General features: G+C 40.2%; 1 protein-coding gene and 1 long non-coding RNA gene across 2 annotated transcripts in view; one reads left to right on the forward strand and one right to left on the reverse strand.

The window, feature by feature from the left end:
• The window catches only part of LOC119235124 (uncharacterized), a 13,830-nt gene extending 6,914 nt beyond the window's left edge, over window positions 1–6,916 (reverse strand). The window contains exons 1-2 of the long non-coding RNA XR_005122788.2: window positions 6,689–6,916; window positions 5,858–6,067 (exon numbers count right to left, since the gene is read on the reverse strand). This is a non-coding gene — a long non-coding RNA (uncharacterized LOC119235124). The remainder of the gene's footprint in view (window positions 1–5,857; window positions 6,068–6,688) is intronic.
• Window positions 6,917–7,090: 174 nt separating this feature from the next.
• Window positions 7,091–12,135, forward strand: part of MFSD14A (major facilitator superfamily domain containing 14A) — a 40,881-nt gene continuing 35,836 nt past the window's right edge. Inside the window, exon 1 of the mRNA XM_037499446.2 lies at window positions 7,091–7,313. Coding sequence (XP_037355343.1) covers window positions 7,230–7,313 — 84 coding nt within the window. The 5' untranslated portion in view covers window positions 7,091–7,229. The remainder of the gene's footprint in view (window positions 7,314–12,135) is intronic.

Below are 12,135 nucleotides of genomic sequence, written 5' to 3' on the forward strand. Positions count from 1 at the left end.
ATGATAACAGCCTACTTAAGTAATTTATCTCTTTGCTAGCCTCAAGGCTAGGTAATTACAGTAATTGGTGTATGTTTTCTTCATAATTTGAATAGCTTCTGTTGTGATTATCAATTCACAGCACAGATCAAAAGATAAGCAGTATAAAAGATTTTATTTCTACCTGTATTACTGAAATAACCTTGTACAAAATACTTTGTTTTAAAATATTTCTAAAATAATACCAGCGTTTAAAAGCATTTACTTTGGTATACTCTTATGAAAAGCACTAAATGAAAATCATTTTTTATAAATTGGAATTCTTCCTGTTACAAGTAAATCACAATCCTTGCATCCCAGGGATACACAAATACATAATCTAAATCTTACAGATACTGGTAATTGTAACGGTTTTTCTTTTCTCAAAAAGATTCATTCAAAGCAGCACTATTTATGTATCTACTCCAGAAGAGAAGATAGCAAAGAGAAAATAAATCACCTTCAAATCCCTAAAAATTGTACTCCTGTAGTGAGTGTCTTGGTGACTGCAAATTTAGGGGTTTCCCAGATTCACCTCACTTTTCAACAATTCACTAAAAAGACAACTCACTGAAAGCCATTATACTCACAAATACATTTGTTACAAGAAAGGATACAAATTACTACCAAAGGAAAAGACACATAGGAAGCAGTCTAGGAAAATTCCAAACCTATAGTCCCTTTAGATGTCTGCCCCCACAGGGCATATGTTGTCTGCTCCTGATCACAGTATATGATAGAAGATAATGCACACAGCATTGCCAGCCAGTGAAGTTCACCCAAATTTTTTGCTGCCCAGATTTTTATTGGTGCTTTATTGGCATTGGCTCTTTGCCCACATACTTGAATTGACTCCTTTGGCTTCTGTCTGGAGTCCTGGCTGACATCAATTCCAGGGGCTCACCCTGACTAATCTTGTTAGCAGAAATTATCAGGTGTGGGCTGAGGGTCCCACCATGAATAACAAAAACACAGCTAATATCGAAAACTCCTAGATAAGTAGACCAGAACTTTCTTTGGATGGATAAGGGCAAATTCTTTATAGTGACCATTCACCTCTGTACAAATTCTCCTGAACTAAGGAGGATGACATAAAATTTGTCTGTACAGACACCTCTAATTTAAGCGTGGTTGTTTTTCATTTCTGAAGTTTTGTCAAGATTGTGAACAAAACATGACAAGTATAGAAAAACGCTTATAATCATATACAGTGCTAAGTAGCATATATAGTATTCAGTTCCAATTAATCACAATCTATTAAATGCATTATTTTAAAGAAAATAAATTAGAAACAATTTGTTAACCTTTTCTGTACATTAACATGGAATTTTAAGCTAATTTTAAGTTATCAGTAACTGTCACTATTATAAGGAAGAGTTAGTAGACCAAAACCGTTATTATTTGTTAACTTTGGTTCACAGTAGGACCTCAATTTTGATAGGTCCAGATTTCCAGTCATCCTTTAGGTCAGTTAAGTATCAGCTTTCCATTGGATCTAAATCACTTGTTTTATGCATTTATTTTCATTTGTTATTCATTTAGGATTTATAATATGTTAAAATAACTTCTTTAAGACAAATAACAGTATTCCTTTGAAAACAGAATTTACTTATGATGTACTCTTTCATTTTTAAGTACATCTGACTAGGTTTAAAAGAATAATGAAAGCTATTTACAGTGTTTTGGGGTAATCATCTGATAATGTAAAGAGGTTTAGTTAAATCATCTGATAATGTAAAGAGATGTAGTTAAATGTTAAATCAGAATTCACTTGTGTATTTTTTTTTAATCTCTCACTGTGTGTATATGTTTGCTCTTTTAAAACATACTATATACACAAACATGTATTTGTAGCCCTGATTTTTGAGGGTTTAAGTTTTCTCTTTTGGGCTAAAGTTTTATCATGTTCTACTGCATGTTATTCTGTTTGGATAGTAATTATAGAAGTTAAAAATTATGATGCTAAGTGCTTGCTTTTTAAATATATTGAAGCTGCTTCAACTTTTCCCCCAAATATTATAGCAAAGATAGATTAATACTTCTTGGGTGAATGATAGGATTACAGGAAATTAGAGGTGCGCCCATGTTTTATTACTGTTTCAAAAGGTTTGTCTATTCTAGTGATTACATTTATACATTTGTCTATTCTAGTGATTACATTTATACCAACATCTTACATAATTCTGTTAAAAGTCCCCTTTTTGCTTGCCTAGATTTCTTCTAGTTTGTCATCTAAGAATGATGTTCTTTGACTCCTAATTGCCTTTGTGACAACCATGAATGTTTTTCCATCTCATATTTTAATTGCTATTCCAATCTACTTGATTGTTATATGTAACTTAAACACTTTTCTTACCCTAGCCCTGGACTTTGTTATAAATTAATTATATTCAGTACTCTCCACTAACACTTCAGCTGGGTCTCCCGAGTCAACTCTCGCCTGGATGAAACTTGTGTAATACTCAAGGAGGGTTTCTAAATACAGTATTCCCACATTCTCTCATGTTTAAAGTTTCTCCTAGAGCCTAGATACTATAATTATAGCTTGATTAACTAAAATCCTTGGCTTATACCTTCTTTTAGTGTTTTCAAATGTTGCTCCATTATTTTTTTATTATAAATTTTATTTTTATATTCCCCATACAATTGCAACCCCCTTATTTTGACCCCAATCCCTCCCCTCCCTGCCCCCCACCCCCTATAAAGTGTGTCTGGTTCATAGTTGTTTGTTGATTTTGATTTTTACTTACTTATAGTTATTCTTTTTCCTGGTCCCTTATTTAAGTTTTCTAGATTCCTGCTATGAGCAAGACCATCCGGTATTTTTCTTTTTCTTTCTGGCTTATTTCGCTGAGCATGATCCCTTCCAGCTCCATCCATGTTGCTGCAAATTGCATGTGTTTATCTTTTTTGAATGCTGAGTAATATTCCATGGTATATATGTACCACATCTTCTTGATCCAGTCATCTATTTTTGGGCATTTGGGTTGTTTCCAAAGCTTAGCTATTGTAAATAGTGCTGCTATAAACATAGGGGTGCAGGTGCTCTTTGGAATTGATGTTTCTCTGTCCTTTGGGTAAATCCCTAGGAGTGGAATTGCTGGATCATATGGAAGCTCTATGTTTAGTAGGTCAAGAAATCTCCACACAGCTCTCCATTGTGGTTGGACCAGTTTGCACTCCCACCAACAGTGCAGGAGAGTTCCTTTTTCTCCACAACCTCGCCAACATTTGTTGTTGCTAGTTTTTTTAATATGTGCCATTCTCACTGGCGTAAGATGGTATCTCATGGTAGTTTTGATTTGCATTTCCCTGATTACAAGTGATGTTGAACATTTTTTCATATGCCTGTTGGCCATTTGCATTTCCTCTTTAGAGAAGTTTCTTTTTAGCTCTTCTGCCCATTTTTTGACGGGATTATTTTCTTTGTTTTTGTTGAGTCTCATCAGCTCTTTGTAGATTTTTGTGATCAGTCCTTTATCATTAGTGTTGTGTGCAAAAATGTTCTCCCAGTAGGTGGGTTTTCTCTTTGTTTTTGTTATTGTGTCTTTTGCTGTGCAGAAGCTCTTTAATTTGATGTACTCCCAGCTGTTTATCTTTCCTTTTCTGTTTTGGTTCTTTTTATTTCTGTGTCTTCAAGAGTACTTATTCGTTCATCTATTCTGCTTTCATTGCTTTTCCCAGAGTTCTTTAGCGCCTCCATTAATTCTTTGATCTCCTGCATTTCTTTTACTTCCCTCTTTAGGGACTCAATTTCATTCTTCTGATCGTTGATTATTTTTCCCTTATCATTGTTTTCCTTTGTGACTTCTGTCAGTTTTTTAATCATGGCAATTTTAAATTCTCTTTCTGAAGTTCTTCCAGGTTACTGTCGTTGCAATCTGGTGGGTGGTTTTCTTTTTGTGGTGTGCTTTTTCCCTGAGGAGTTCTGGGTTGCAGGTGGTTTTTCTACTTCCTACTGCCCGTTTTCTAATTTGCCGTATGCCTTGGGACACTGTGTTGCTGGTACTGGCCGGCATCTTTGGCGAACTTCCCAGCTCACCTCTGGCTCCTCCGGGAGCCTTCTGCTGGTTTCAAGCAGTCTTTACTGAAGAAAGGCCCCTGTTCTAAAATGCCGATGCGGGGACGCACTCCCTGTGTGCCCAGTCTGCTCCAGCGATCTGTTGCTCCATTATTGCTTGGTGTTTTGTTTGGTGTTTTCCATCCTTCAAAATGTTAATTTTGTTTGGTGGTTGTTTTTACTTGGAGACCCAGATCATTACTTTCCATTTCACTTTCATTTCTATTTTCTCTTAGGAATGCTGTGATTTTCTTTTTTTAGATGATATATTTTTTCAGTATATTACCTGAGTTTGGACAACTCTTACTTCACATTTTCCTATTGAGACTAAAAATTTTTATTTGTTGCATCCTTTCTTTCATAGCTGCAATTGCTCATTTAATGATAATATTGGAATGTTGGATATAATTTTCATATTTTCTAGAGTGTAGTATTTTCTATTAATTGAAAACTTTTCATTTTATAGGAGCCCTGTATACATTTTTGGTGAGTTTTTCTGTTCCTGATAAAATGCATAGGGTTTTCTTGGCTCAACAAAAAACAGGGGGTTTGATGGAAGGGAGTGGTAAAGGGGTGTGCATGACTCACTCCATTCTCTAGTTACAGAAGGCTGTTCTTGTAGTATAGCGAAGTACAATTTCTTTAATAAATGGTGTGTTTTGAGGGTGGGATTCTATGATAAAATCTTTTTATTTTTTGGAATATTTAGCTTCAGCCACTTGTCCTGCTCTCCAAAGAACCCCTCTCCCTTCCAAGGTATCTCATGAAGCATTTTCATGAACTTTTCAAACCCTGGTTCTTGACATTTCCAATATAATGATTCTTGGCCTTTTTATTAATTTGGGAACTCCTTATATCTTTCCAAGTCTTTTCCTTTTGTTTATGTTAGCCAGTGCTTGTTTCCATTTACTGTAATAAAAGGACCCTGATATATCAGCTCTTTAAAAGTTTGTAAATCTTTACAACTCCAAATCATAGCCACACAGTATAAAAACACTAAGTCAATTAGAATAAGACTCATCTGTATTTACTACTGTATTTACTACTGCAGTTCTTTTAGTACAAAATCCCAAACATTCCCGGCATTCAATGTGTTAATTTTTTTATTACTTTATTTCCAACAGCACTTACCACAATCTACAATTATTTTGTGTTCATTTTGTAACTGTGTCCCCAGTATAAGCTCTGTAGAGATAAATACGACCTCATTTATTGATGTATTTCCAGTGTCTATTAAAACGATGACAAACACAGGTACTCGTTAAACATTTTTGGAATGCTTGAACAGTAATCAGTTCTTGAGGATGAAAAATTGTGACAGCTGGATGAAGTATGATTTTGAGAGATTATGAAAGGTCAAAGTAACCATCCAATGATCTTACCAGCCTTCTACATCCATCCAAAATAATTAGGAAATCTATCTCATATTACTTTATCCAAAGAATTTCAAGATGGAATTCAACTAAAATGTTTCAAAAAGAGAATTTTTTTTTTTGTCCTTCAACATACTATTTTAAAACAAACGATGAGTTTACTTATTGACGGAAAATATAACTTGAAGTATCTGGCCAAAATGCCTTCCTGTTTTCATGGCTAGTTATGGAATTAGAAGGACTTAATCTTTTTAAATTTTATTTTGAAATACTTTCAAACATATATTAATATCACAAAAAACAGCACAAAGCCAATTGATATATTCCTCTTACCCTACATGTTAGTTCTATATGTCAGTTATAGCTGTGTAACAAATTATCCCAAAGCAAGTGCTTTTTATCTTACAGTTTCTGAGAGTCAGGAAATCAGGAGTGGCTAAGCTGGGTGGTCCAGGCTCAGGAAAGCTGCAGTCAGCTAAAGGTTGATCAGGACTGGAGAAACTGCTTCCAAGATAACTCACACATCTGCTAGCAGAAAGCCTCAGTTCCAGGAGCCCTGGGCCTCTCCGCAGGCTGCATGAGGGTCCTCATGACATGGCCACTGGCTTTCTCTAGACTTAGACCCAGAGTGAATGAAAAAAGAGTTAGTAGGAAAGTGCTGTGCCTTGTATTACCTACTTTCTTAAATGAATGCTGTCATTCCCGCCTTTTCTTCTATTTAGAGAAGTCACTAAGCTCAGCCCACACCGCCAAGGAGGGGAATGAGACTCCACCTCTTACAAAAAAAAGCATCATTCAATTCGTGAACATATCTTAAAACCGCCATACCCAAATTATTGAACATCTTGCCATTGTAAGTTATTTCCTATTTGAAGGCACCCCTCCCCTTCACGCCTTAAGGCATCAGTGTACTTTTCTTAAGGAAAAACGATCGTATAATGTGTCAAAACTTATCAAAATTTTAGCATCGTGATAATTTAATCTGCAGTCCACGTTGCACTTGAATTAATTGTGTTCTCGCCTCTCCACGGCCCTCAGCAAACTTGATTTTTAAAGAAAATGACAAAACGGGTAGCGGGCTACAGCGTGTGAAAGAGGCAAATTTTTATTGGGGGGAAGGGGGGGGGTGGGAAAAGCCAAGGTCCTGGGACTAAGGAGCTGCCAGCAACTTGCCTGGCCCAGTAGTTCCAGGGGCCCCGCACAGCAGGACAAAGACTATTTCCGAAAAGCCAGTTACCTGCTCCCCCCTCCGTCACCCCGACGTTCTGAAAAGCGGACCCCTTGGGTCCCCGACAGCGCCAAGAGTTGAGGACGTCGGGAGGAGCGACATCGCACCCACTCATCGGCCCTTCCTCCGAGAGCAGTTAACTTCTAGAAACTTCAGTCTCCATCTCTGAAGGGGCGCCACAGCGGCCCCAGCCGCCCGCGCCGGGCGGGTTAACCCGCGCAGCCCTCGGAGACGGAGCCGCCGGCCGACGCGTCCCCAGCCCGCGGCGCGGCGGGCTGGGGGGGTGTCGCCGGGGGTCTGCGTCACGGGGGCGGGGCGGGGGTCTGCGTCACGTGGGCGGGGCGCGGCGGGGCGGGGCGGGGCGCGGCGGCGGGCGGGCTCGTCGGCGGATCGCACGATGTGACGCGCCGCCGGAGGCAGGCCGGGCCCTCAAGATGGCGGCGGGAGCCCCGAGTGGCTCGGCCCGGCAGTAGCGGTGGGACGGCTCTCGCCGCTGGGGCCGGGCGCCCCGGGAGTGGCTGCAGCAGCGCCAGGAGTCGAGGATGGTAAAATGACCCAGGGGAAGAAGAAGAAACGGGCCGCGAACCGCAGTATCATGCTGGCCAAGAAGATAATCATTAAAGACGGAGGCACGGTGAGATGGGGGACCGCGCCGGGAGCCCCCGTCCGCTCTCCTCGCCCCCCAAGCTGTGGCTTCCGGCCGCCCCTCATGACCCCCACGGGCCCCCCACCCCGTCCGCGGGGCCGGCGTCTCCCGCCCCGGGGCGCCCCTGCCTGCGCTCGGCGGGCTTTCCTCCCCCGGCCCGGCCTGCGGCCTCCGGGGCCCGGCCTCTCGGGGAGCTGCTCGCCCTCGCGCACCTGCCGCCCGCTCCGGCCGCCTCTGGAGGCCCCGCGGCCTCGAGCCCACGTGCGCTTCCGCCGGGGGAGGAATCGGCGCCCGCGCCCCTCGCGCCCCTCGCCGCAGCCTCCAGGCCCCGCGGACCTCCCCCGCGCGCGCTCCCATATGCTGCGGGCCGGGGGGCGACTGGCGCGGCCGCCCCGGTCTTGGGGCTGCGCGCCCGGGGAGGTGCCTCCAGCGCGGGCAGCGCTAGGGGAAGGTGGGCTCCCCCGAGCCTGAAGCGTGGCGGGGGACACCTGGGGCCTAGACTTCAGTCTGCTAGTTTTCCAAGAACAGTGGTCACCCTGTTAGTTGTTTGAAAAAAATCACCTGGTGTAGTTTGAAATGAAAAAAAAATACTCAGTAGAATCGATCATGGCTTGAGGATTAGAGAACACTTTGAAAGGAAGGCAGATTGAGGGCAGGGGGAAGAAATTTGCTTTTAGAAACAGTTGTCATCACAATAAAGTTTAAGCAGTGTGCTGTCCTTAGCCAGCAGGGGACGTAGGGTTTTTGACGGAAAGTAACTCGCATATTTTTTTGGGGTGTTGAAATTTCTCCTTTGCTACACTCTTTGGTCTTTGTTACATTCGTTGAGATCGCGTTCTGAATTGGAATGGAAAGGGGGCATATGTGTTTTCGTCACCTTTCCAGAGGTGTGCAGAAATAGTTTCTTTGATGCCAACCTTGTTTTTATTTGTGTTGGAACCCTGATCAACTGCTAACACAGTGCTAAGAGTAAGTGGACCGCTTCGGAGGATTTGTTGAATTCTTTTGCAATAAAGACAACTTTCTTTTGACGTTTCAGAACACGGCCCAGCCAGTATGCTAAAATTCAGAGCGCTTGGGACATTTCAGGATGTACCATTAGTTAACCTTCAGATTTATTTGGTGTCGTAGATTTGACATTTGGTTAAAAAAAAAAGAAAGTCGGCAATTCAAGCCCTGAGATCTTTTTGTTGTGTTTGACTAATTTAGACATTACTTTGATCTAATCAGTTATGAATAGTCCTGGCTCTTGACCAAGTTATTAACGATTAAGTGGAGAGAGAAATAGTTTGGGAGTACTGTTTGTCTTTAGAATAATAGAAGCAACAAAAGATCGTGTTTTATAAAAGTGACATTTAAGATCAGTTTTCTTTCCAAAAGTTAATGAAAATGATCAAGAAACACCCTTTCCTTTCCCTTGTGAAGTTCAGTTTTGTTACCTCTGTATGAAGTTTTGTTCCAATCGCTTTATACCAGATGTTTTCATTCCAATGAAATTTCAATCCTGTGAGAGACTGAACAGTTTGTTTTTTTTAGCTTTTTAAAATCTTATTTATTAAAGTTGTAGTGAATTCATAACTTGCTTTTGGACACAGAATAGTTTTTACACCAACTATATGTTTATAAGAGGACACATAAATGGAAACTTTCCTTGAGAACTGTAGGCATGGGGGTTATTATCACTTACCATCTTTATACACTTAAGTTGCACTTTTTATTTTAAGAGCACTGGATACTTCTTCATATTGGGTTTTTGTTTTTTTTTTTGAATCTTTGAATTCTGTGGGGCCTATTTTGTGAATTTAAAGTGATAACACAGCGCCTCCCCGGTGGCGCAGTGGTTGAGCGCTGGGTTGCGAAGCTGCCCGCGGCCTCTGCGGCGCCGGTTCGATCCCCGGCTGCTCCCCGGCCACCAGAGGAGGGTCCCACATGGCGTGCAGACCTCTCCTGCCGCCCGCTGCTCCCCTCAGCAGTGTACTTCGGTCCTTCTGCCTGCTCTGCTCCCCGCTCTGGCTCTGGTGAATTCTCTAACCCTCCCGCGCTTCTGACTATGCCCAGTGCATGTATAAACAAAAACAAAGAAAGAAAGAAAGAAAACATGCCTCTATATAAAAAAAATAAATAAATAAAAATAAAGCGATAACACATTTCAAGTGATTTTAAAAATGTGTATACTTGCACATTCCTACATCATTTTTAATTATAGTTTTATTCCTATATAATAAGCAGGGGAAATTTATATTTCTATAAGTGTCAGGGAAATTTTTTTTACATTTGCATTTTAATCTACTCTAGTTTCAAATGAAAATAGTTACTACAGTTGTAGCGATGACTTTAAAATGGCATTTTCTCTTCTGCCTCTATTGGTCAGACTGTTGTTATGAATGGTTTATAAGAAAGATAATGCAATAGGCATTTAATATTATTCTATTCTTCGTGTTTCTTTGTGTTTTTAAGTTCCACAGTGAGTGGATTCATTCAGAGTTAGATGTCTGGGGCTGTGTGGTCAACGTGACAGACTCTGAACAGTATTTCACATCTCTGATTAGGGTACTGACCTGATCCCCTTCTGTTTTCTCCCTAGTGTTCAGAATGTTAATAAAATTATTTTGCTTTGTCCTTCTGCTAATGACATCTTTAAGCTTGATCAGCCAGTTTTAATATTAATAAAATTAATAATGAGATGTTAATGATTTGTGAAAAAGAAGACAGTTTTTAACAGTTGAAGAATGTGAATCCTTCTGAATTAACCATCTTAATCTACATTATTAAATGCTTTTCTTTTTGAATATATTTTTTTCCTTGAAGTTGGCTCTGAAGCCAGGCTATGGCTAACATGTTGCTCATCTGAGTAGTACACAATTATGGTAAATTACGTGAAAGTCTGCGATTCCTTTTAGGAGTTCATAACTTGGGTCTCCTCACCTTGAAGTTGTTTGCAAAATTTTGACTGTATATTTGCCAGAACTGTTTGTACTTCCCAAAGGTTTAAGACCAGTTGTTAAATTTGAAAACAACATAAGTAAAGAACAATTCCACAGATTAAGTTCAATAAATATTTGTCATCTACTGGGTGCTATTTCATCCAATGGTGATCTGAATGTGAATTTGCTTTTTGAAGCATCCATATGTAGAAATAGTTTTTAATGTAACTTTTGTTGTATCTCTTATTCAATGCAGACTATTTAGAACAGTTGAATTAAAAGTACATTCTGACATTTTAGAAAACTTCCCGTTTTGTTGTTAAATCATTACCAGATTGTAAGCATTTCTGTTGAGGTTAAGAGCTAAAGAACTATTTACACTAGTTATTTGTATTATCAAAGATAGAAATTTCCTTGATTTTTAAGTTTGCTTTTTTTTTTGTATGATGCAGTTATGGAACTGCATCTCTGACAAAGTGAAAAGTGCACAATTTTTTCCACAAGTGAATTGATGAGAGACTAGACAGGAAGCACAGCATTTGTGAATTGCTTTCTTGAAAGTTGCAAAATTGAAAACTGCACCAGCTTTTTATTCCTGGTATCTCTGATTTTAATTATAGTAGATAGACGACTGCAGCCATTTCAGAAATCTACACCCAAGTTCTGATCCTTTGCTCTCACACTCTCCTTACTAGGATAGGTAGGGTAGTTGCATAATAGCTCTCTGTAGCTCCCAGAGAACAACTCAGCAGCCTTTGGTTGCTAGTCTGCAAGCCATGAGGAGCATGGTGGTGCTTTTCACGAAAGCATCTGTTCTTCAAAGTTGCTAGTCCATGCCTAGTAACATCAGGACGTATATATTGTTTTAGGCAAACTTGTGGCAGGCAGTGTCAACCTCCTTGCCTCCATGGTTCAACGTTTGCCTTAGATTAGTATTTGGAAATAAATTAAGTGATTTTCTCAGATTATATATCCATTTCATCCCTATGTAGTTTGAAGATCTGTGCATCTGTACAAATTCACCTGCCCTTGAAGTGTGATTTGTTTGCAACTAACAAGTTTGAAGTAAAAGGAGTAGCTTTTTCCAAGTTGCATTCTGAAAGTATATATTGATTTAAATTTTTCAATTATTTAAAAGCTCAGGTTGTTTTTTAGCATTATTTTGAATTGAATTATCAATTGAAATAACATTTGATAGTTTCAGCCTGAGTCCAACAAGACCCCTGAAAATGGGTTTTGTCTCTGTGAGGAACAGATGTAGTAGCTAATCCTTAGGGGCCTACTTTCTCAGTAATGTAAGTTGTGAATTCTACCACATGAAATACTATACCCCTTTAGGGACTCTCTTTTATAACAATGGGTTCTAGAAAATATTTCATCATTTGACTACATAGGCTGAGTAATTAGAGATTAGACCCAGTTTTTTTTTTTTTAAGATTGATTTATTTATACAGGAACTGGGGTACAAGCAGATGTGCGGGAGGGTGAGAGGATTCACTAGAGAAAGAGCGGGGAACAGAACAGGCAGACTAACGAAATACACTGCAGAGGGGAGCAGCGGGTGAGACGGGAGAGGCCTGCCGTGCCATGTGGGCATCTCTGCTGACAGTGGGAATCAAACCGGCACTGCAGAGGCTGCGGACAGCTTCATAGCGCTGTGCTCAACCGCCTGTGCCACCAAGGAGGACCTAGACCCAGTTTTAAGTTTAGGTTCTCTCCTTGACTTTAGGGACAGTTTGATTTTTATGTTGATGGTGATTTGTTGTTTTATTTTTAACCTTTATAGTGAGTTCAGTGTAGTCGTTTGAACCATGTTACCTATTAGGTGTTCTTGGGGATAAGCTGGCTTCATCGGACTTAACAGTCACAACTTTTCCTTCTAAAAC

Source organism: Talpa occidentalis, unplaced genomic scaffold (assembly GCF_014898055.3).
Source record: "Talpa occidentalis isolate TD23 unplaced genomic scaffold, MPIMG_talOcc4v2.1 talOcc4.9, whole genome shotgun sequence".
Classification (NCBI taxonomy): Eukaryota; Metazoa; Chordata; class Mammalia; order Eulipotyphla; family Talpidae; genus Talpa; species Talpa occidentalis.